The sequence below is a fragment of the Cervus canadensis genome, chromosome 13 (genome assembly GCF_019320065.1).
Source record: "Cervus canadensis isolate Bull #8, Minnesota chromosome 13, ASM1932006v1, whole genome shotgun sequence".
Taxonomy (NCBI): domain Eukaryota; kingdom Metazoa; phylum Chordata; class Mammalia; order Artiodactyla; family Cervidae; genus Cervus; species Cervus canadensis.
This window is the reverse complement of record NC_057398.1, coordinates 27751656-27777915: the sequence shown is the minus strand read 5'-3', so window position 1 is coordinate 27777915 and position 26260 is coordinate 27751656. Positions and strand designations below refer to the sequence as shown.

Genomic DNA, 26260 nt, shown 5'->3' with positions numbered 1-26260 from the left:
AGGCAATTCTGCTGATTTTGTTCAGGGCTGCGCCCTCAGCACACACAGCAGTGTTTGGCACACAGCAGGTACTCAGGAGTGCTGTTTTGCTAGGAAGTTGATATTTTATCACCCAATCACTTTTCTGAAAACTTTTTTTTTCCCTGAGAATTTTTGAAGCTTCTTCCAGCAAGGCAAGGAAGAGAAGTGCCAATTTCTCTGTACCTTCAACTCTACTGAATATTTTTACTGCAAAAATCATTAACAATTTGATGAGAGAAGGAAATGTAAATTGCTTTTCTCTGATTATTAGTGAGATTTACTTTTTTAAAGTGTTTATTGAGATCTCCTTGGTGATCCAGTGGCTGAGATTCCACGTTCCGAATGCAGGGGGCCTGGGTTTGATCCCTGCTCAGGGAATCTAGATTCCACACTAAAGTTGCAACTAAAGATCCTGCATGCTGCAATGAAGACCCAGCACAGCCAAATAAATAAATAAATACTTAAAAAAAAAACCAAAGTGTTTATTAGTAACTTAAATCCTTTCTCAGGATTTTGTTCATCTGCTTCACCCATTTTGGGGGGAAAATTTAAATTGGGATAAGAGTAACATAACATGAAATTAACCATTTTAGTGTATAACTCAGTGGCATTTTAGTACATTCACAGTGTTGTATAACCCTCACCTCTATCTAGCTACAAACATTTTCATCATCCCAAAAGAAAACTCCGTACTCATTAAGTGGTTATTCTCAAGAAGTTTCGGATTGATTTCTCTGATTAGAAGAAGCTCATCAGAAATGAAAGATAACAATCCCTTTTATATTGGTTGTTAATACTTTCCTTATTGTTTAATCAAAAAATTTTAAGTCTTTCTATAAAAATGTACAGCTTATAATCAAGTTATTAAGATTTTTCCCAGCACTTTTAGCCTTTCCTATCTTAAGATCAGATAAATATTCACTGTATGTTCTTTGAGTTACTGTATACATTTTTTTTCTCAGTGATTTTAATGTATATATTTTTTGAGCAAGATCAAATAACTTTTACTCACCTACAAGATCTCAGTACAATGAAAGTCTTTTTAAAAGCTCTCCTCGCGATTCAATACCTACCCACTTTTGAATATCAAATTATAAAACTAAAAACTTACAAGGGATTAATGGGATGAAATGAAAGAGTATTTTTTTCTTATTCCTTTCAATTACTGTTCTATACTGAAGCCTTAAAATTATTTTTATAACTTGTTTTAGAATAAGATTATTGATTTTTTAAAATAGGAGCTTTTTAGAGGTCAAAGATGACTATTATTTATTGTTCTGTTTTTGTGGTTACAGAGTACATAAAATTACCATTTTAACCATTTTCAAGTGTATGATTCTGTGGCATTAACCAGTCACGCTGCTCTGCAACCATCATCCACAATCCATCTCTAGAACTTTATCGCCTTCCCAAACTGAAATTGTGCCCCTTACACACTAACTCCCTATTTTTTCTTCCTCCAACTTCTGGCCACAGCCATTCTACTTTCCATCAAAAGATTATCTTTGTAAGCAGAATAGTACCAAATCATATTTTTAAAAAAACTCATTTTTAAACTCTATGACTTTAAGAATTTCCTTCTATGAAGGAAACAGTCACCCATTAGATTGAGAGCTGCTTGAGAAGCATCCTCAGTAGTTAGCATACTGTCTGACATACAACAGACAGGTCTGAGATTTTTGAAAGCTTTATTTTATTTATTTATTTAGGCTGCACCACAAGGCATGTGGGATCTTAGTTCCCTGACTAGGGGTCAGACCTGTGCCCCCTGCAGCGGAAGCTCAGAGTCTTAACCACTGGACTACCAGGGAAGTCCCTGAAGGAAGAGATTAAAACTAGTTTCTTCTCCTCTCCTACTCTGCTCCATTTTGCTATTTATTTGTGTGTGACATCCTGAGAGAAAATGGGAGGGCCACCTTGAAACAAGGCAACACCCACGTACCTGGATAACATCTGCAGGCTTGTGGATGTGTTCTTTAAAGATCAGGATGGTGGGGGTATAGACATTGACGTTGTATTGCCTTGTCATCTCTTCTGCCCCTCTCAAACCGACATACACATATCCAAATGACAAGTAATCTTTGTATGCGAAAGCAGTCAACTGTTAGGGAGTAACAGAGAAGAAGAAATGAAATTGGTAGCACAGCACCTAAATTAAGTGTGACTCGTTCTAATCAGTGGGTGGAGATGAATGCTAGCTTATATGGGCCCACTCAGGCTGCAACACCCTTGTACTCTTGTAGGAATTCTATGGTCCTTTAGGTGCAAAAACCATATCAACAAAGCTGAATAACAATTAACTCTGTTTTTCAGATAGAGCAAGATATTCATCTTACTGAGATCTGTACTGGGGGTGAGAGGTTTGAGGAATTACCTGTACCCCAACTACTATTTATTTTTTTAAACTGGAGTATAACTGCTTTATAATGTTGTTAGCTGTATGACAGGGTGAATCAGCTGTATGTATACATGATCCCCTCCCTCTCTGACGTCCCTCCGCCCCCCCCGACCCCCAATTCCACCCCTCTAAGTCATCACAGAGCACTGAGCTGAGTTCCCTGTGCTATACAGCAGGTTCCCACAAGCCACCTGTTTCACACATGGTAGTGTATTTATCTCAAACCTAATCTCCCAACTCATCTCACTCTCCCCTTCCCCTGCTATGTCCACCCATCCATTCTCTATGTCTGCGTCTCTACTCGTGCCCTGGAACTAGGTTCATCTGTACCATTTTTCTAGAATCCACATATATGCATTGCTATATATTTGTTTTTCTCTTTCTGACTTACTTCACTCTGTATGACAGACTCTAGGTCCATCCACGTCTCTACAACTTGTACCCCAAGGATGTAAGACGGCCGTGACCATGCCAATGGTTAAACACTTTCCTCACCCATCTCCTGTCACAGTGATAACCAGAGGTGTACAAGTACAGTGCAGAGTATCATTCAGAGGGCAGGTTTGGAATCAGGCTGTAAGGGAGTCGATATTCAACCCACTGTAGGGAGACCTGGGGCAGGTTATGCAACCACTATAAGCTTCGTATTCTGGTCTATAAAATAGGGATCATAATCTGCACCACTGGGTTCTTCCGAAGATTAAATGCTATTGTGTGTGGGAAGTGCTAGCACAGTAACAGCATCAGTAGGTCCTCAGTGTATGGTGCTTTAAGGCAAACTTCTGGTCTTCAAACATTTCTCATGGGGTGAGCTATTACTTATAAAAAGGAAAATCACCAAAGTAAGAGGAAACACTACCCAGGCCCCTAGGGTACCTTGTAGAGCAGTGGTACGGTAGGCATCTGGTCAAACAGGAGGACACGCGGCTTATTCTCTTGCTGCCAGCCAGAGAGGAACCTGACATAATTTTTGTTTGTAACCTTGAATTGAAAAGAGGATGTCAGTTTCAACATTTAATTCTTAACAGTTACATTATAATCCAGTCAGGAGATAATTAAACAGAATCAAGTGTAAAAGACTGTTTTGTAAAAAATAAAAAATGCAGGCAACTAATCCTTTTGCCTTCATTTAACTAAAATTAATTAAAAGAACAGAGATATTGTTTCATATTTTCATGTGATCCAACTCTTACAGACTGAAATCATAATCTTTCTGAAATGATTACTGACCATATCATTAAAAATTGAGCTTTTGAAGCTCGCTTGCTTAATTATAGGTGAGTTTTTAGTTTATTAGAAGACAATGAAATAATTGCTCTTTCAAAATGACTTAAATAAAAATAAGTGGGCCCACTCCACTTATATATCACATAATTTCATTCATTGCCATCTGAATTGCTACTTTAAAAAAAGCTTTTTAATTACAGTATAACTGCTTTCCAATGTTGTGTTAGTCTGAATTGATACTTATGTGCTTCCCTGTTTATACCTTAAAATAATCCTAAGAAAACAAAAACATGAGTAAATTACTTTCTAGAAAATTTTTATCATAGGTCAAAGTTTATCTTTCAACTGTGCTCCCAGAATGATCTATATAGAACGTCAATCTGATCATTTCACTCTACTGCTCAGCCTCTTTCAATGGCTCCATCACCTGCAGGCCAAGTCTCTTTAAAGGAGACTCTCATGGCGAGATTCCCCTGCTCCTTCCCCATTAACCGCTTTAGCCTGTCCTCTTCCACTCACTAATGACTACTTCATACAAAGCAGGCTATCTCATGTTCCATACCTCTGTCTGCCTGGAACGCGTTCCTTACTTCCACTTTCCTCACCCAGCAAACTCACTACAGGGGTCACTTCTGCCAGGAAGTCTCTAGAATGGACACGCTGCACACAAGATGGAGCAGTCACCCATTAGATTGGGAGCTTCTTGAGAAGTATCCTCAGTACTCAGCTTAGTGGCCGACATACAACAGGTATTTGGAAAGGGCTGAGGACCTACCAAGACAGTCTGTCATGGTTTTAGGAGGCAACAGTGTGCTCTGACAATTTCAAGCTAACTCCAACAAATGTTTCTTTTGTGGTTAATGATCCTGGTGGGATAGACTGTGTAAAAATAGGATGGAAACAACTGGGTGTTTAACTCTTCTTGGCATTATTAAATAAAAAATCATTTTCTTTTTTAAAATTTTATTTATTTTTTAATTGAAGGATAATTGCTATACAAAATTTTGTTGTTTTTTGCCAAACATCGACATGAATCAGCCACAGGTATACATATGAATCATTTTCAAGTAAAGCAAAATAAGAATACTGTTCTAACCTGAGAAACTGAGGAAAAATGCTTCTTAAATATAAAAATCATAGTTCCGCTTGTATGAACTCCTTGTGCCTAGCTTCTCTAGCTCAGTCTTTTGTTTGTGAAATTTATTCATACTGTTGCATCATATGGGCTTTGAAAGTTCCAAAAATAATACCTGATTTCATGGAATCTAGTGCTTTCAATAGCTAGGATCCTTAAATATATAACCAAATAGAACTTAATTTGAATACTCTCTTAAGAAAAGTATTTTCAAATGAACAAATGAATGAAGCTGGAAAGAAACTCTTCATTCTATGCTGTGATCTAACTTTTTGTTGAGGAAATAAGATGCACTCTCATTTTAGGCTCAGATTCCTGTGACAGGAAGGGAAGGGAAGCTTCCCTGGTGGCTCAGATGGTAAAGAGTCTGCCTGCAATGCAGGAGACCTGGGTTCTATCCCTGGGACAAAAAGATCCCAAGGAGAAGGAAATGCCAATCCACTCCAGTATTCTTGCCTGGGAAATCCCATGGATGGAGGAGCCAGGCAGACTATAGTCCATGGGTTCACAAAGAGTCAGACACGACTGAGTGACTTCACTTCCTATGACAGCATCAGTCTTCCTAGTGGTTGTAACAGGGATAATCCTTTCAGTCTCTCTACTTCACCTATTTCAATTTTCAGCCTCTAGCAGACTTCATTTAAATGATTTAGTCTGAGCAAATAATTAATATGTCTTGTCCTGCTCAAAATGAACTCAGGTCTGAGGATGACCACGGGTTGAGTTCAGAGCAGCCAGCAACCCTAGGTGCTCTTAAACTACCTCTAAGCCACATACTTACTTTCTCCACCAAGTTCCCTGGAAGCAGACTCTCTACAAACTGCCGCAGGTTCTCACGGACAACTGCATTGTGGAAGAAGGAGATCTTCCCATTTATGATTCCTAGGATGGAGGGTGTGCTGTGCGCTCCCAGGTGATGGGCTAGGCGTCGCTCGTACCCAGCATGGACCACGCCAATTCCTACACCTGAAAAATACGAAAGACCTTCATGAAGGCCTTTTATGCCCCCGTGGCAGGTGAAAAAGCGTTGCTAAGTAATTTTCTGGTGTGAAACTGAAATCCTGACTTAGTAGGAGGGGTTATTTTTCCCGACAGACTGTCTAGCATCCCTTCACTGTTGGAATTCTAAATTGGTTCAGTTTTTCTGCAAAGCCATCTGGCAATGTTCAAGAAGAGCTACAAATCTTTTTATCTTTTAGTCTGTTGTTTCTAATTTTGGGAGTAGATCAAGAAGAAATACTTCAAAAGAAAAGAACAACCTGTCCACAATGGTCCTATTCATAAAGGACACCATCTGTAAACAATTCAAGGGTTCATCGACTTGGCAGTGGTTGAAAAAACCCTAGAATTTGTTGATAAACTAGAATCAGTCTTCTCACTCTTCAGAGCATGTCTACCTTTTATTTTATAGAGATGTCATACAGATTCTCAAAGAGAGAGATGAGGTAAAAATCACTCGGCCATAACCCATGTAACTACTGTTAATATTTTGGTATCTGTTTATATCTTTTCTTATATAAATATGTGTGTATGCATGTTTGTATACACATAAAATAAAATGAGATCATCTGATACCTATTTCATTTAGTGTTTGAGTAACTTTTCTTGTCTTTCATTCAAACAATGTATTTGGAGGGCTAGATCCTTTGCTAAACATTGGAGATACATTAAATGTTAATAGCCAGTAAATATTCTTTTTTCCCTGGGATGTCTGACAGACTTCTAAGTTTCAAAAACAAACCCCTCATCTTCTTTTTTTTTCCCTCATCTTCCTTCTCAAACCTGTTCCACGCAGGCTTACACCATTTCCATCGATGGTGGTTCCTTCCTATTACTCAGGACTTTTGTCTTAAGAGTCATCTTTGACTCCTCTTATCTCTCACACCCCACATCCAGTCTGTCAGCAAGTCCAGTTGGTTCTGTCTTCAAAATACAGTAGGAATTCAACTGTTTTTCTCCACTTGCACTGTACCCTGTCTCTCAGTCATCTTTCTCTCTCTCTCCCAAGCTGCTCTAATAACCTCCTCAACGGGGTCTTGTTTCTCCTTGTCCCCCGACACTGTCTGTCCTCAGTACGGTGGCCAGATGGGCCCTTCTAAAACATAAACAACAGATCATGTCACTCCTTTGCCCAAATCCAGCACCGACTCCCCATTTCACTCAGAATAAAAGTCTTCACCAAGGCTGACAAGACCCTCTGTGATTTGGCCGTTGGCCTCCTTCCTCTCCCACTCCTCACACTCACTTACTCCAGCCCCTAGTATCCCTGCTCTTCTTGAAACATACTGGCAAGTTCTTGCCTTTGGCTTCAGCGCTGGCTGGTCCTTTTGCCTGGAGGGCGCATCTCTGGACATCTGAGTAGCTGACTCCTTCACCAACTGCAAGTCCTTCTCAATGAGGCCGAGCAGCTCCCATGTTGAAAACTGCTCTCCCCACATGCAGGATCCCCTTCAGCCTACTTGGCATGTCTTGAACCCTTTCCAAGTTAGGCAGCATACCTACACCTTTAAAGATGTTATCACTGTTCACACCAGCAAACCCTGAGTGGTAAGTATTGTCATCTTCATGAATGAGCAAGCTGGCACTTGGAGAGGCTGAGGAAACCTTCCTGGAATCACAGTTAGTGTACAGTAGGACCAAGATTTGAACCGTGGTTCAAAGCTGACCTGCAGCTGACCGCAAAGCCTGGTTCCTTCCTGTCCCCAGTAGGTTCTACCACTAGGTTCTGAATGCTGGAGGGATCAAATTCTTAGAGATGGACTCACCACCAATGACCTTACCAGGGACTGCTATATAGGCCAGAAACCGCCATATTAAATTGATTCTGGAGAATATGCCTTTCCAGTAACCATTCAGAGGGGCTCCCGACCAGACTTTGGGACGAGAATCAGTAATCAGAACGGTGGCTGGTGGGCCTAGAATCAGGACAGGAGATGCAGGCAGTCCTGGGAGAGCAAAGGAAACTGAAGAGATCTTTTGAGATTGCTGTTCACCCCACTCTCCCCTCCGATTTTTCTGAAGCTCATTCTTTCAGCCCCTGCAGGATGCCTGCTCAGTGAGATCTTCCTCTTCTGCTGAATTTTTTTTTGGCTGCATCGTGAAGCATGTGGGATCTTAGTTTCCCAACTAGGAATCAAATCCATGTTCCCTGCAGTGGAAGCAAACAGTCTTAACCACTGGACCACCAGGGAAGTCTTATTGCTTCCTGATTTAAAACTGAAGACTCTCACTCTGGCATTCCTTAGAGCCCAGCCTTTTTTTTTTTTTAAATTATACTCTACCAACCAGCTGACAGATTGTATATTTTGTTTCTTTGTGTCTGTTCACTAGAATATAAGCTCTATGAAAGTAGGGGCTTGGGGCATTTTGTTTACTGCTTTATAATCCTTAGTATCTGGAATAGTTCCTGCCACTTAGTAGTCATTCAGTTTTTTAAAAACAAGTAAATGAATAAAGTATTCAAAGTCAGAATCAGATTCAAATCCCACCTCTGCTACCCATTAGGTGTGCAATCTTAGGCAAGTCATTTAATGTCTCTGAGCCTCAGTTTCCATATTTGGAAATGAAGACAAATTGTTGTGAGGATTAAATGACACACTGGGTTGGCCAAACAGTTCACTTTGGTTTTTCTACAAGATGTTATGGGAAACCCAAACAAACTTTTTGGTTAAGGCAATATAAAAAAGAACCTAGCCCAGAGCCTGGAATATTGCAGGTGCCTAATTAATTATAACTATTATTATCAAGTATTATTTCATCTAGACCATGTGAAGTCTGATCTAGAGACTGTCTCTCATGTGAGTGGAATTATAACCTCCACAAAACTCTCTCCTTTACGTAGAGTGGGATAAACCATGTCACACTCTCACTCTTTATATCATCTTCCCCACAATGTTCCTATACTCCCATCAATATAGCTTTTTTCTGGCTTAAACAGAATACAAGTGATTGGCTTCATTTCTCTTACTTAAAATTACCACTGAGTTCTTGGGATTACCTACATCACCTTTATTGTAGTCTTTCTCAGCCCATAAGGCTATTTCTTTGGATCATTCCTACAAAGCACTTCGATTCTTAACATTATCATCCCATTTCTAAATTCTGGAAGAATGCTACTTCTTTCCTATAGATTAATTATCACATAAATTAGAATAGAATAAAGAATGATACACATTTGATATTTAAAGTGTGGCATATTTCTTCCTGGAAAGATATTTAAGAATATAACAGGAATTCCAAAATTCTCTGAAGTCCAAATCCTAATCCTTCCCTCGCTCCCCATTCAAGCTGGGAAGGAAGAATCAGAAAAGTCAGCAGCACTGTTTTCTCCCTGAGATTCAGGCTGGGAAATGACTGCGATGACCAGTGGTGACTTAGGTTCTCTGAATCACAGTGCACAACACAGTTTTTAGGACACCTCCTCTTGCCTTCAAAGTCTCTACACTCCAAAGTTCTGGGTTCATAAAACAAGCTCAGCTGGGCCAACAGAAGTACAGCTCATCTATCCTTATCTTGAGTCAGCATAACCTGGCTGGATGACAAGGACACACCAGTCTCTATTTGAGTTGCAAATTTAAAAGAAAGGCAAAGCGTATGTGACTTTTTTCCAGAACCATTTGGTTTTTCTATGGATTGATGTTTCTGGCTAATTTGCAGATCCTGGGGAATTAAAATATAAATACTTTCTCCTCTTTTTGAGTTTTTAAGAGAGTGTTTTTTCCGTAAAGTACTAAAGATATCTACTCTGAGTCATCAAATTATATTTGCTTTTATTATGCCATCTTAAATATGTATCCCATCTTTTAGGGAAATTCTCTCACCTCCCTCTCTCTTGCATACAGATATTCATCTTTCAACTCTTCCATATGCCTAAAGGGATGGTACAGAGCCAACTGGAAGAACACGACACTGTCAAATCTGGCTAAATACAAATCTGTCAATAAACTACTAAGATGCAAAATGATGTGAAATAACACAAAATAAAGAACATGGAGTTTCAGTAGGAGAAAATAAAAACTAACTTTAACCAGTATCTAAGCAGACCCTTTTCCTACACAAAAGAAGTTGTCATACACTTAGCTCCTTTTAGGAATAACTCCTTGAAAGGGAGAAATTATTCTTTCTTTTAAAATAAAAAGTCTCATGGTGGATAAATACTGCATGATCATCCAAATTGGGTTTCCCTAAAATGACATCTGATCTCAAGACCCCAACTTCCTTGACGCCCTGGTAACTGTCGGTACCTCCTGGGGGCACTGTGCATGCTGCGGTGATTCAGGTCTGTCCCTTACATGCGCTTCCTGGGTATGAGAACTAGGTTTTACTTATTTCTGAGCAGTGCAGCACAGTGGTTGAGAGAGAACTCTGGGGTTAGACTTTTGGGCCCATACCTTAACACTGTGGCTTATGAACAGTGTGAGCTCACTCACTCCTTAGCCTTCCTGAGCCTCACTTTCCTCACCTGTAAAATAGGCATAATCATAGTCTCTCTTTCATTGGGTTACTCTGGGAATAGAGACAATCCAAAGTATTTAGCACAATGCAAAATAAGTAAAATGCTAAAAAACAAACAAGCAAACAAAAAGACTTCTTGGTGTAACATAGTACTTGGTCCACTAAGAAAACAGGTTTTGTTTTGGCTGTGCCATGTGCTTGCAGGATCTTAGTTCCCTGGCCAGGGATTGAACCTGGACCTTGGCAGTGAAAGCGTCAAATCCTAACCACTAAACCGCCCGGGAATTCCCAAGACAAATGTCTTAAATGAGAACATGGAATTAATTCCTTATCATTTTCTACTTACTCCTATAGTAATGTACTATCCTGTACTTGCATGTGTGAGGCTGGTGAGAATTTTCTGGGTAACTATTTTCTCTTCTCAGTAAGAGTAAGCTCCTCAAGGTCAAGGGCAGAGCTGACTATTTCTGGGCCCTCCTCCACAGCATGGCTGTCTATAAACGTGGTCTGCTTTTGCACACTAGTTATTACCAAACAACACGACTGTAGATTCCACCTAAATAGCTACAACAGTTCTTCTCTGGGTGGAACTGTTTCATTTCCTTCATTTACTGCAATTCAGGCATTTTATGTTATTTTGAGATAATATCCAGGCTTCCCTAGACCACAGTTAATCTTTAAGACTGTCTGCTTTTTCTGTCACCTCAGAATAGTAACATTTTCTGCGGTAGCTGTCTTAAAGGATAACACTGCCTTGCTTGGATAGGGAGTGGCCATGGATATTGTTAGGATCTCATCTCAGTATAACCCAACTGTAACCAAGTGGAACTTGAGTGTTAGGAATCTGTAACGACTTTGAATGTTCCAAAGAGGAAAACTAAACTGATCTGATACATTTAGTCAAAACCTGCTTTCTAGGGGACTTGGGAGGTGAAGTGTGGGAACACATTAAATACTCTTAAACATTACTTCTATGAATCTAAATTCATCTTCTTCCATCCTTGTCATTTTGAGTCCTGACTTATTAGGATTATTCGTTGTTCAGTTGCTAAGTCATGTCTAACTCTGCGACCCGTGGACTATAGCACGCTATCCTTCACTATCTCCTGAAGTTTGCCCAAATTCATGTCCATTGAGTCAGTGATGCTATCAAACCATCTTATCCTCTGCCACCCCCTTTTTCTTTTGCCTTCAATCCTTCCCCACATTAGGGTCTTTTCAAATGAGTTGGCTCTTCACATCAGGTGGCCAAAGTACTGGAGCTTCAGTTTTACCATCAAGCCTTCAATGAATATTCAGGGTTGATTTCTTTCAGGATTGACTCATTTGATCTCTAAGCTGTCCAAAGAACTCTCAGGAGTCTTCTCCAGTATCACAATTCAAAAGCATCAATTCTCTGGTGCTTGGCCTTCTTATGTTTCAACTCTCACATCCATACATGACTACTGGAAAAATTATAGCTTTTGACTATACGGACCTTTATTGGCAAAGTGATGTCTCTGCTTTTTAATATGCTGTCTAGGTTTGTTGTAGCCTTCCTTCCAAGAAGCAAGCTTTTTTTAATTTCATGATTTAAAATTTTCTAATTTTTGATTAGGATTGTAGAGCACAACAATCTCAAAAGATGGCGAGACCTTCAATCATCACAGATTTAAGGATCCTGAAAAGCAGTAGAGCATCATGTTCACTGCGTGAATTACAGAGCCAATCTCCCTGGGTTTGAATCCCAGCTCTGCCATATACCAACTGTAGGACCTTGGAAAAGGTACCAAAATCAGCCAAGTCTCTATAAAAGAAAGATGACAGCACCCTCCTCAAAGAGTTGTTTATGACTTGACACTTACATTAGTGCCTGGCACACAGTAAACTTTCCGTAAATACAAGCTATGACTATTATGCTTATATTATTAGTGCCATGTCATCACACTTGGTAGTCCAAACCGCAATCATTACTCAGAACAACTCCCAATTCAACTCTTTCCTGTATCCTCTGCCCACCCAGTAGCTCAAGTGAAAATGCAGAGTCCATTTTGACCTCCTCTCTTTTCCTCAGTTATTACATTCAAATGGTCCCCAGGTGCCAGGTCCTTCTATGATCCTTCCCTTGAAATATCCGATACCTGTTCCCATGACTGAGCTCAAGCCAATGGCTGCTGCTTTGCCAGGACTGGTAACCTTGCCGCCTTTATTCTCACCTTCTTTAGTTTGTCCTTCTTGCAGCTTGAACAGTTAGCTTTCTAAAGCACAGATCTGATAGGACCATCCTTGGCCCTATTACATACTATAAAGTAAAGGCCAGCTTCCTTGGCCTGGACTTGAAGGCTTCTTACCACCTGACCCCAGGTTGCTCCTCCTGCTTTCTCCCCTCTCATCTGCACTCAGTCACCCGTCCCTGCTGGCTCTTTGTTTCCCTGCCTGCATGGTTCCCTCACGCCTGAATGTTACTCCTCCACTTCCTGTCCAGTCAGGTGGCACTAGTCGTAAAGAATCCGTGCCTGCCCTTGAAGAAGACGCAAGAGACACAGGTTCAATCCCTGGGTTGGGAAGATCCCCTAGAGGGGGAAATGGCACCCCACTCCAGTATGCTTGCCTGAAAAATCCCATGGGCAGAGGAGCCTGGTGGGCTGCAGTTCATGGGGTTATGAAGAGATGGACATGATTAAGTGACTGAGTACACAACTTCTAATCATCTTTCCAAGACTTAGCTAAAAATAAGGAAAAACTCAGTGCTTTATAGTCTGTGAGCTATAGAAAACTAACATTTAGAAAAGATTTTTTAAAAGGAATTTACAAAATAGGTGCTTTCAAAAACTTAACACTGGTAAACCAGAAAACATCTAATGAAAAATTCTCTAAAGTTCATTTGTTAAGTATTCAGTATATCTCAGGTACTTAATATAGGCTTTTCTCATTTAATATTCATAACAATCCTGTTGGTTTGACATTATAACTCCATTTTAGGGCTGAAGAAACTGAGGCTAAGTAGTCTGTCCAAGGACACAAAGTGTTATAAATGACACATCTGTGATCTGAAAACTGGTGCATCTGACTCCAAGGCATGTGGTCATGACAGTGACCACTGTGCTATGCAGTCTCAAGTCATGTAAGTTCACCTGTTGGCTCTGATCTGACTTTGGTGTACATGCATTACCATTCTAAATTATGCAATGGTCCAGTGTCTATGTTCTGCTATGGGATCTTAAGGTCAGCTCCTGGACTGAAGAGGTTAAATGGTTTCCAGCGCATCACCCCACATAGCACAAAGTGTGACTGTGTTGTGTGATGAAGAAGCTGTCCAATCTGACAGCTGACCTGGGCCCCTCCTTTATTCATCAGGCACCACAGCAAACATCTGCGGACCGCCCACCACATGTGAGACCACGTGCTAAACCACATGTTCCTCAACTTCTAAGAACTTCTTAATTCCATCGTAGGAAAGCATTATGGCATATCTGAGCACCCGAGTGCCTCTGAACAGCAGGTTGAAATGTTCTGTTTTAGAATAAATGAACTGGTGACTTTCAGTGGTGCATGTTCTCCAGAGCAGCCCAGGCCTCTCAGCTCCTCTGGTTGTTAGCCCCTTTCTAGTTACTCAAGAATAGGTCTGCTAGGGCAGGGGTTCCCAATCCCCAGGCCATGGACTGGCATGAACTGGTACCGATTTGTGGCCTGTCAGGAACCAGGCCGCACAGCAGGAAGTGAGCAGTGGGTGAGCAAGGAAGCAAAGCTTCATCTGTATTTACAATCGCTCCCCCCAGATGGGATCATCCAGTTGCAGGAAAACAAGGTCAGGGCTCCCACTGATTCTGCATTATGGTGAGTTGTATGATTATTTCATTATATATCACAATGTAATAATAATAGAAATAAAGTGCACAATAAATGTAATGCCCTTGAATCATCCTGAAACCATTCTCTCTTCTTCCCTCTCAGTCTATGGGAAAAATTGTCTGCCACGAAACCAGTCCCTGGTGTCAAAAAGGCTGGGAACCACTGTGCCAGTGACTTCCCTGGTGGTTAAGAATCTGCCTTCCAATGCAGGAGACACAGGTCAGGGAACTAAGATCTCAATGGCATGGAGCAACTAAGACTGTGCAGTGCAGCTACTGAGCTAAAACGCTCTGGAGCCTCTGTGCTGCAATGAAAAGCCCGAGAGCTGCAATTAGGATCCAACACAGCCAAATAAACAAATGTTAGAAAAAAAAAGATCTGGGCCTTCCCTGGCGGTTCAGTAGTTAAGACTCTGGGTTTCTAATACAGGGGTTGTGGGTTCGATCCCTGGTTGGGAAACTAAGATCCCACAAGCCATACTGTGCAGCCAAAAATAAAAAAATAAATAAAAGTAAGCCTGCTAATGCCTATAAAATAGACACACATTTAATTCAGTAATTCCAATTTTTATAAGTTATTAAAATAAATACCCTCCCCGAATAACTAAAATTTTCCTGGAGCTAAGTGATATCTCTGAACAAAAGAAAGGCTAATCTATGATGGAGAGTGGTAACCTATGACAATTAGAATATTATTTGTTACAGGTGGAGCTATTTGCCCCCAAAATGCACAGGTTGACCTTCTAATCCCCAGTACTTCTGAGTGTGATTATATTTGGAGACAGGGCCTTTAAAGGGGTAACTGAGTTAAAATGGGGCTTGAGGGAGACCTGAGCTCCATCCCTGGGTTGGAAAGATCCCCTGGAGGAGGGCTTAGTAACCCACTCTAGTATTCTTGCCTGGAGAATCCCATGGACAGAGGAGCCTGATGGGCTACAGTCCATGAAGTTGCAAAGAGTTGGACACGACTGAGTGACTAACCACAGGGTCATAGAAAGAGAGTATGAGATACCAGACCCAAACACACAGACACAGATGGCCCTGTGAACACACAGGGAGAAGCTGGCTACCTGCAAGCCAATGAGACAGGCTTCACAAGATATCGAACCTGCTGACACCTCGATCTTGAACTTTTAACCTTGAGAACTATGGGAAATAAATTTCTGCTGTTTCAGTCACCCTGTCTGTGGTATTTTGTTATGGCCACCCTAGCAAATTAATACACAGAGTGAACTCACAAATACCATAAGGATAACCTACCAGCATAAAGACCGGTACTTGAGGGCTGCTCTGTTCAACCAATAATTTTTAAGTTTCTCCTCTATATTAGGCCCTCAACTAGATGTCAGGAGACTATATAGACTTCAAGTTACTAACGCAGAATGAAAGTGGCTTACCCATTTCCCCTATGAAAATGTGTCCCTGGAAAACCCCAGTCACCATGAATTTCTGAAGAGAAATTGCATTAACTGTTCCTTCTCTCCAATATCCCAAGAAATTCAAGAGACATAAAAGTCACCTTATCTTATACAAACATCTTCTAAGGAATAAAATGCTCTTACCCAAACCTTCAAGTTCTTGAACTACTTCTTTCCAGACAGGCTCAATGTGGATACAGCTGAAGCACCAGTCTGAGGTGATCTTAATGAGGTAGGGTTTCTTGAAGCTGTCTGGAACCACTTCATTCACATAGTGTGAAAAGTGCAATAAATACTTCTCATCAATTGAGTCCCGTCGTTCGGAATTAAAAGGGAAGTGAAAAAAAGATTCGTCAAAATAAAAATTCTCGTGGAAGTGGCGGAAGCGATACTCTCGCTGCTGCTGTTGCTTCTGGAAGCCCTGGCTCTCCCCAGCATCTCCATAGTGGTCATAATGTGATCTCTTTTCCTCATTGGAAAGAATCTACAAAGAAAGGGGAAGAAAATAAGAAATCCAGAAAACAAAACAGCAAAAAAAGGGCCATGCAAAGGACTTTCCTGTAAACACTTCTGAAGATAAAGGAAGAAAATGTAAAGATACAACACAATTTGATATTTTAAATGCAGTTATGCAATATACTGTGAAACTCTTATCCTAATAGAAAGATTAAGTATTTCAAGACCAAAATACTTCAACTGTGTAGCTAGCTACTCACGCTCATCTTGGCTTTAAAGATTCTGAACTTTCATAATACTAAAGACATCAATAAATCAGAAAACTTTTTTTTTTTTTTTTGCTGTGCCGTGGGGTTTGTTGGATCTTAGTTCTCCGACTAGAGCCTGAACCCAGGCACTTGGTAGTGAGAGTGTGAAATCCTAACCACTGGATAGACAGGGAAGTCTTAAATTTGATATAACTTTGACCATCAGGGTTCAGCCATGAGAATGTTGACTTAGTCGTATCATCTAAGTTGGAATAATTCATTCAAATGAATGTATGAAAAGTTGTGAACACCAAAAAGTAGCCATAGGGTTGAATTCTATGACTGTATCTTAGCTGACTCTTACTGAGAAATAACTTTGAAGTCTAATTCAAGAACCTGTTTTAGGATGAAGCATCATTCCATGAGCTAAGCACTTTCCGTTGAAGAACATTACCTTACACAAATCAGGAAGCCATGGACTTATCTTTCTTACATATTCCAGACCAACTTACTTAAACTGATATGTTGGAAAACTGTTAAAAACCTCGTGTTTAAATGTATTTGTAACCTTGAGTCACTTTAATAAATACATGCAAACTGGTCTATGTTTCTTTAATGTAAGTTTCTAGTCTGCATGTGGCTCAGTCACTAAGTCATGTTCGACTCCTTGTGACCCCATGGACTGTAGCCCACCAGGCTCGTTGTGTCCATGGGATTCTCCAGGCAAGAATACTGGAGTGGGTTGCTGTTTCCTCTTCCAGGGGAATCTTCTCGACCCAGGGATCAAACCCAAATCTCCTGTGCTGCCAAATTGAGCATGTAACATAAGGAAGTAGACATTCAGGGTTACTCTAAAATTCCAATTAAAGCCTTTAAAATAGGGCAGTTTCTCTAAGAGCAGAGTGTGTAGGCACTGGTTTCAACAAATTGGATGTGGTCAAAAATGCTGTCTCTACCACTACTTAGACTGGGTCAAGGGCATGGGGGACATACCCTTTCCAAGAGAACTTTACAAAACTGATCATCTAAGATAAGTTTTACAAAAGCCAACAGATGCATCACAAAGTCTGACACGATACCTCGTAAGCCTTGCTAATTTGAATGAACTTGTCTTCTGCTCCAGGATCTTTGTTTTTGTCAGGATGCCTGAAACACAAACGGGCAGGTGGTGACAGTGGATTTAATGTTTTACACATGGTTCATTAACATCCTCGTACACAGAGTTCACTACATCAGAGGCAAATGGAAGGGCATTTTGCTACAACAGTTCCTTAAAAATAAGTGGGAGAAGCAATTAGTTGCTTCACATGACTACAGTAAATGAAACTGTGAAACAGGCAATTTCTTCCCACAGTGCTTTAGCCAGGCACATTTTCAAAGCACCAGATAGTGTTCCAGGCTTTCACTGAGGAAGTGTGGGTACATCTGTCTTTACACTGCTCCTAAACACTGCTGGGGCCCAAGGCTAAGGTCACTTATTAGTAAGAACCAATTTCTTTTCCCAGGATGGCAGCATTTCATCCCAATGTTAGAATGATATCAATGTAGGTGTTTCTTCTGACAACTCAGGTGGACAAAACAGTTTTTAGGATACTCCATGAATTTGTTTAGTAATAACCATGTTCCAAACAGTATCTTGTTGCTGATGTTCAAATTAGAATGTTTTAATTTTCAATATTATCCTGGTTATTCCATTCTGCCTCATTGCCTTTTATTTACAAATGGATAATGATTTCAAGGTCATAAGTTTTAAAAATGTGAGGAAAGTCTACAGTTTATGCAAAGTGATTTCAACTAATATTGGAACTAACATTTGCTATTATACACAGCTGGAAATTAATTGTATTTATCTTGCTGCCATATATTATTCTGTAATATTCTTACATTTACCAACTTCAGCTTTGGCGATGTTAAAGTCTTGGAAAGTAGGGGCCGGGTTTTACTTCGTTAGAACTCTCTAACATCTAAATCAGTGTTTTATACCAACTGATTTTTCAAAGTTCATTTTATTAAGAGATTCTATTACAGAGCTTATTTTTTTTTAATAATTACTACTGCTAACTTCTAGTAAATTTCTTCTAGCAAAGGTTCTGTAAAGAAAAACAATCCACTGGGAAGCAAATGACTACTAAAAACAGTACCAAGAACATCTGAATAAAAAAATTTACAACTTGAGCAACTTATTCTAGCAGGAACATATTTGAATTATACCAATATTCTGACTTCTCTAAAAATAAAGGAACTTAAAATCATTGGCTGGTGAATTTAAACATTGTTCCTCCCTTAAGTATTTAATCTTGTTATGAATACTAGTGGGAAAAAAACTCAGCTAAATGTAATGAAAATAATGATTTAAGGAAACAAGATGGTGGTTCCAAAATATGTTTCTGGATGACCAAAGGAAAAAAGAAAAGCATTTTCAATATTCAAACTTAGGCCAAAGGCTAAGAGGATAAAAATCATGCAACTGCACAAATGTAGATTTAACATCAGAACTCTGTAGGGGGGGAAGAGAAGGGAAGAAGGGACTTTTAAGGAGACTGAACCGAAGAGAGAGTATTGGGGGCTGGATTAAAATCACAGGTCCTGAAACAGAGGAAGCCAAGGCCCAAAGACAGGCAGGAAACCATAAGACAGTTTCAGTTTAAAAGGAATATTTTCCTGATTAAGGGAAGATACCACAAAGTTGAAAACATTTAGAAAAGGATAAATTCACCTCTAGGAAAGCACCATCCAATGCTATGTTCAGTGTATAAGCAACATTTCAGACTACAATATAATGAAAGTGAAAGTGTTAGTCACTCAGTCATGTCTGACTCTTTGTAACCCCATGGACTGTAGCCCGCCAGGTTCCTCTGTCCATAGAATTCTCCAGGCAAGAATAGTGGAGTGGGTTGCCATTCCCTTCTCCAGGGGATCTTCCTGACCCGGGATTGAACCTCAGTCTCTTGGACTGCAGGCAGATTCTTTACTGTCTGAGCCACTAGGAAAGCCCACAATATCATATGCAACTTTTAAATTTCAAAGTAAAGAAAACTGTATTTGGTATCCATTGGGCATCTGCCAATAGGGAGTAAAAACGAAGGTGCTACCTTTAAGGGAATAAAAACAAAGATAGAAAAAATAAAGTATCAGACAAATTGATTCACTGTTTAGGGGACTGACCATGTTGTACCCATTTGCTTCAAATCAAATTTTATGATGCCTTTTTCTTGGGGTTGGAGGAGTTATTTTGCCCATGTAGGTGACACAAGAAAAGTACTTATAATAAAACAATTATTGGGAGAGAAATGTCATTTTTCTGAGATTAAAAAGGAATTTAAAATGGTTTCACCAAGCAAACAGAAAGCTCTTGAACAGGGTAAGCGTTAATCGCTCAGTTGTGTTTGACTCTTTGCAGCCCCACAGATTATAGTCCACCAGGCTCCTCTGTCCAAGGGATTCTCCAGGCAAGAAAACTGGAGTAGGTAGCCGTTCCCTTCTCCAGGGGATCTTCCTGACCCAGGGATAGAACCTGCATCTCCTGTACTGCAGGAAGATTCTTTACCACTGAGCCACCAGGGTAGCCTTGAGCAGGGTAAGAAATACTATTAAGTGATAAAACAGCAGAGGAAAGCTACAAATCGAATTCAGTAATTAACCATTCCCCATGGAGTAGCTCATTCTGAAAAGTCAAACAAGGAAACTGCTATTTTTCAGTGTACAAGTGACCCTTGAACAACATGGGGGCTCAGTTGAACTGTACAGTTCAAACCTATGTTGTTTGAAGGCCAACTGGATATGAAACCACTATGAAACGAAACAAACAGTTTCAATGATAAAATAATACCAGAGCCTAAAAAGTAGAAAATAATAGTACAGTGAAAATACAAGGGTAAAGTAAAATTTTAGACTTTCACTAGGTGATAGTTTATTTATATGTATGGTGACATAATACTCCTAAAGAGAATCTAATTAAGGAAGTGAAGCATATGATTCATTTAATTAACATTGTAACAACTTTTTCAGCTCTGGAAGACAGAAAAGTCAAAGCTATACATTTTAATAGGATCCATAAAACCATCATTTTTGCTTTTAAAATGTTGTCAAAGGCTATACCCTGTCCAAAAGAATGTTGCTACCTTATGAATTAGTCACAGATCTATGTATTTTGCTTTCAATACAAAGAGGCAGGAGACTGAAATGATGTAGTAAAGAAAGTGACTTTGCTGTAGAGTCCCTGAAAAGAGGCCATGCACAATCAGAGATTTCATTTTTAGTATCCAATTCTGGGTATCTCGTGATATGAATATGGTCTAAAATGGTTAGGTATTCACAACATTCAAAAGTATATTTTAAACCACATTTCACCTTTATCACCGCCAACTGGATACTAAGATGCACTTCTCACTGAAGAATAATGGCATCAGGCAAAGTCAGGCACAGCCTGCGTCGTCATCTGCACGCGGCAGCTTTGCTGCTGTGTTAACTTCCTACCCACCCAGACTGACCCACTCACTCTCACTTCTGCCCAGATGGGCAAGTGATTAAAAAACAAAACAGCAAGAAACCTGCTGGTGCAGAAGGTCAACCTATGGAACCCAGAGGTAATACAGACTTCCCAACTCTGAGCCTAGTTGCTCACCCAAAAAACAGGGACAGCAATATCTGCCCTCATGGGGGTAATTATAAGGCTTAAATGAGATAAAACAGTATAGAACCCGGGGCCTAGCATGCAGTTGGTGCGTGATGATGGCTCCCATCCCTAACTTTCTATCCTTACTTGCTTGGTTCACCAGCTTTTGTCACCTGTGTCCTCACTGTCCCTTCCTTCCCCTGTGGCTCCCCTCTAGCTATATAAACCGTAATTTCTACTCTGTCATGTCCAAGGCACTGATGGAAGAAGGAAGACACTGATAATGTTTGTCCAAAATAAGCTTTAAATTCATGGCTCTCCTGCTAAATCACAAACGCTGGCATATTCCCTAGCATATACATCTACAGGTAAAAATTAAGACTTTTCTATACAATAATTTTTTTAAGTAATGCACTCAGTTCCTGAATATTCTCTTTGAATTGAGAGCAAAAAGCTCTTACTATAAAAATTTTTTTTAAAGCTTAGAAATCAATAATCTAGAGAATAGGACTGGGTAGTGTTCCCTTTAGCAATGATACTCATAAAGAGTTACTTTATGAATAACATATCATGGGAAGGGCAGATTATATATATACATATAATTTATATAATATATATTAAAAATGTATTTATTAATTAAAGTTCCCTCCTACTTACTTTAACATTAAATAAGCAAATAGCATCAAGGCAATTCTTTAAGTCAAAGAATTCCTAAAAGGGTTTTCATAGTAACTAGGCTTTGGATTCTAAAAAATTATAGAATAACATGAATATACGTTCTCCCATATAAATTATGTTAGACAAACATATATTATATATTTAAAGAACACAGAAACAGAGACAAATAAAAGCTAACCATAATTTAGGCTTCATTCTCCTGCTAAAACTGCTTAGCTTATTTTAAACTTCTATTTCTTTGTTTCACCTACCATTCCCGGGCGAGCTTCTTATAAGCCTTTTTAATATCAGCCTGACTGGCTGTTCGGCTGACCCCTAGGACTCTGTATGGGTCAAAATCCAACGCAGACAGAATTTGCAGGATCAGAACCAGAACTATCAAGAATTGCCAGGAAATGCTCAACTTTTTCACTTCCATTTCTCTTCCTTTCCAGAGCTGAAATGATTGAAGAGGCAATAAGTTTCAGTGGTAGAAATCTGGACAGTCTGACTTTATATGTAAAAGTATAAGATGTATAGATGAAAAACAAAACAAAAGATATTTTGCAGGAAAAGTACCAAGTTGTTTGACCCAATCTTCTTAAATGAACACCCTTGCTACTGTTTTTCAATATCACAAATAAGAACTATTACAGATGAAGAGATGAGCAATAAGATAGCAACTCTCCAAAATCCTTGGATTAGAAAAGCTTTAGAAATGACTGAAAACAAATGAGATGAAGAAATAATAAGCAAATGCGAGAAAACATACATAGGGAAATCTAGGCAACTACATCTCTAACACACTATTTCATGTATTATGACAGTAACAGTTTAATCTTTATTTATTTAAAAAATTTCTTTGGCCACATCACACAGTATGTAGGATCTTAGCTCCCTAACCAGGGATGGAACCTGCACTCCATGCAAAGGAAACATAGAGCCTTAACCACTGGACCAACAGGGAAGTTGTCTGACAATACTAGTTTAAACCTAAAATATGTGGTTAGAGAATCCCTTACTGAGCACTTGCCAAATAAATTCACGAAATTGTAAAATTTACTATATGCAAAACTACAAAATGAGATAGTTGTGATGTTCTTGGGAGTTAAATAAGTACAAGGATGAAAGTGAAATACTCTAAAATAAAACTGGAGTTACAACTTCACATGCTCCAATTCTATTCTTTGTCACCATGCCCATTCAAACAAGAAAACAGGAAACTGTCTTTAATCACTAGCAATACTGTAACTATAAGTGGAGACCTCAAATGAGAAAAAGTGGTGGGAAGAGTTTTAGTTTGCCATCAGAGAGGCATTAATGGCAAAGACTGTAGACCAGGTATGGTCTTCAAATGTTAAAGCTCCACCTCCGCTGAGGGTAGTGACTGAATTCACTGTGGATTTTGGAAGTAATCCTGGCAAGTTAATAAGGTAGTGCTGCTTTGCATGGACATATTTACACTCTAGGATCATGATCTTTGTGATATCACACAATAAGTTTTTCAAAGGTCATATTTATCATGTGTGTGAAAGTTGCTCAGTCCTGTCCAATTCTGGGACCCCATGGACTGTACAGTCCATGGAATTCTCCAGGGGATCTTCCCAACCAAGGGATGTAACCCAGGTCTCCCGCATTGCAGGCAGATTCTTCAACATCTGGGCCATCAGGGAAGCCCCATATTGATCTTGGTTTCTCACAAATCACTAACATCTTAAGGATCAAGCATCTAATATGACATCTTACTTAAGGGAGGCAAAGCTGTAACAGTGTGGATTCTGACAAGTAGGAGTCTAAATGCTACCTCCGGGTCTTCACCAAAGACTAATCTGATGACCACTGTTTACGACTGAAAGCATACCGAATAAAACCCTAAAACAAAAAGAAGTTTCTTCTTTGTTAAGGCAACCTATAACCTATTCTGTCGTACAAAATACACATAAAAAAACTAAAAACTGAGAAGGCGATGTAGCTATTAGCTAAGCACATGAACTCTGGAATCAGACTAACATTGGGATCTGTCCTCCATCGCTTTATGACCTTGGACAAATTACTTAAAACTTACTAAGCCTCAGTGTCCTTCATAAAATGGGTGAAAATAATACCACCTTGAAAGGCTCGACATGGGAGTTAAAGGGTAAAGGATTTACTGAGCACGGGGTCAGCAGCCAATAAGCGGTATTTATTACCATTATTTTTTCTACCATGCAGTGCAACCAGTGCCTTATTCAACTGTGTCAGTCGCCTCCACTTAGAGAGCCCAAGTGCCGGGGCGCTGTGTTCTTTTGCTGACAGCCCGACCATGCCAGCCTCAGGACAGGAAACAACCTGCCCAACAGGTAGGTATCGCCCTCGGGCAGTATCCCCTGGACCAGGCAGACGCTCCCAGAGACATGCTTAGGTCTGAGCCCCGCCTCGAGCTCCCGCCGAAAGTCGCAACCCTCCAGGAGACAGCCGCATCCCTCGCCGCCCCCGAGAGCCCTGGGTCGGGCCCTATCGGCTCCGGGTTCTCCCGGGGCCCAGCGGGGACCCGGAACGAGGAAGAACTGACTGGAGATCCCTGAGCCTGCCCGGCCCCGCCGCGTCCGCGGCTCCGCGCGTCACGCCGGGAAGGAGTTACCGGGAAAGGGCACCGGCCTAACCGGCTGCGGCGTCCGTGCTCCAGTTAGTCCGCCGGGCCGGGAGCCTCCGGTCCACACCAGCGCTCGCCGGGGCCTGGGGAGGGGAAAGAGAAGGGACGAGCCGGAGGCTAGTCACGTGATACTTAAAGGCCCGGCGCACCAAAGGCGAGGACAGAGCAAGTCGAGGTCTTCTACTCTGTGAATCTGTTTTGACCCTTGCCACCCGCCGTCTGCGCGTGGACCTGGCACGGTTGCCATAGGAACGAAGAGCGCTCTCCGGCGGGATCCAAAGGGAAGGTGGTGACCAAGGAGGCCAAAACGTGCCTCCTAGAGAGGCAAAGTCGCGATGCATGATGGGATGCCAAAAGACCTCCCCGATTCAGGGAGGAGTTTCCACCTCTACCAGGAGATGGCCCTTGTCTAGCAGCAGTTGCTAGGGTGGGGAAGCTATCGCTGTTCCCTAGTCTCTTTAACCCTATTCTTAGACTCTGAGAGCGTCAGAGTTGGAAGGGACCTTAGGGATCGTTTCTAGTTCAACTCCTCCTTATCCTGATGGAGGAGACTGAGGCCTAGAGAGGGTTAGAGACTTGCCCAAGGCTTAGAATCCAGGTCACTTAATCTTATATTCCAAAAAGGCGATTTCCACTCTAGATAATGTGCTAGATCCTGTCCTAACCACGGGAAAAGGATATGTGTGTGGTGATGCTGGGTGGGGAGGGCGATGGGGGAGAGGCACAAGTAAATGTGATAAGCTTTCCGTGAGCCAATGACATAGATTCCTTGGGGATATAAAGAAAGATTTTATATTCTCCTGCCTTGCTTATTTACGCTTTATTTCCTTTGCATTTATCACTATCTAACATACTATATCATTTATTTATGCTGTTTATCACCTGTCTCCTTCTACTGGAATATAGGCACCTAAAAGCAGGACTTATAAAGTCTCTTTTGTTCACTTCTATATTCTTGGTGCCTCTACAGACCTTGGCACAGATAAGATCTCACTAAATATTCGTGAAATAAATGAGTGAATGGGGCTGAAGTTTAGTTGCTCAAGAGAATATATGCTAAAGTAGATTCCCAGTCGCAAGTGGACTTTGAGTTGGGTTGGGGTTTAAATCCTACCCGCCTCTACCACTCTACTTCTGTGATCTTGAATGGTGACTTCACTTCCTAGAGCCCCAGCGTCCATGTGTGAAAAATAGGGGAAAAGAATCTCATCTCCCTGTAGGATTGTAGTCAGGGAGAAATTAGATAATACAATGTAAAATGGCTTGCACAATGCTGGGAATTAGCAATTGCTCAACAAACAGGAGCAATTTTTTTCATATTTTTATGTTGTCTGTGAGAAGGTTTTTTTTTTTTTTTTAATATTGAAATATAGTTGACGTATGAGCAATTTTTAAAATGAGGAAATGAGCCATACAAACTGGTAATTCAGAGGGCAAGATTTCTGCTCGTTTTTTTTCCTTGTGGGAGGTGCTAGGGTGGGAGGGAAGAGGGAATGGAAGACTGTACGGTGGGCTTGGTTGGATCGGACAAGTTTGGAACAGTAAACACAATAAACAAGGAGATCCCGGCATGCTAAATCAGTTTCACTGGGGTCAGGGTACTGAGCTAGAGGAGTACGATGCCCTGGAGCGGGTTGAACTGGGCGGGACAGACCATGGCTCCAGGCACGACATTCTCTCTAAGCAGAAATATGATCGCCGCCCCTTCCCCCCGCCCCGAGAGTTTATGAATGTGCGTGCCTCTTTATCTCTTTGCGACCCTATGGGCTGTAGCCCACCAGACTCCTCTATCCATGGAATTTCTCAGGCAAGAATGCTGGAGTGTGTTGCCGTTTTCTTCTTCAGGGGATCTTCCCAATCTAGGAATGGAACCTGGGTCTTCTGCATTGGCAGGCGGTTTCTTTACCACTGCGCCACCAGAAAGCGAAGTGCTAGAGAATTCTGGCTAGGAGCCCCTGACAACTGCGCGGGGGTGTGTCCTGGGGAGATTCGGGCTCTAGAGGTGTGGTGGGGCGCCGGGGACGAAGCTGAATAGCCTGGGTGAATAGCGGGGTGGCGGGGCCTGGGAGCCGTACAGTGACGCGAGGGTGGGTCTTGGGGGCCGTTGGACGCCGGGGGCGTGGGCGAATGGGGGAGGGGCGCAACGCGGGGGCGGGTCCGGGGGCAGGT

General features: G+C 41.0%; 1 protein-coding gene across 2 annotated transcripts in view; it reads right to left on the bottom strand.

The window, feature by feature from the left end:
- The window catches only part of DNAJC16 (DnaJ heat shock protein family (Hsp40) member C16), a 38946-nt gene extending 14553 nt beyond the window's left edge, over nt 1-24393 (bottom strand). The window contains exons 1-7 of one of the 2 annotated variants that reach the window (XM_043485339.1): nt 24080-24393; nt 21732-21916; nt 17267-17333; nt 15628-15967; nt 5563-5747; nt 3296-3400; nt 1964-2122 (exon numbers count right to left, since the gene is read on the bottom strand). In XM_043485339.1, the coding sequence (XP_043341274.1) occupies nt 1964-2122; nt 3296-3400; nt 5563-5747; nt 15628-15967; nt 17267-17333; nt 21732-21898 (1023 nt within the window). In that variant the 5' untranslated portion in view covers nt 21899-21916; nt 24080-24393. Of the gene's footprint in view, nt 1-1963; nt 2123-3295; nt 3401-5562; nt 5748-15627; nt 15968-17266; nt 17334-21731; nt 21917-23648; nt 24036-24079 lie in introns of those variants that run through there. The other variant, XM_043485338.1, reaches the window with a different exon arrangement.
- Between the last annotated feature and the right edge of the window lie 1867 nt (nt 24394-26260).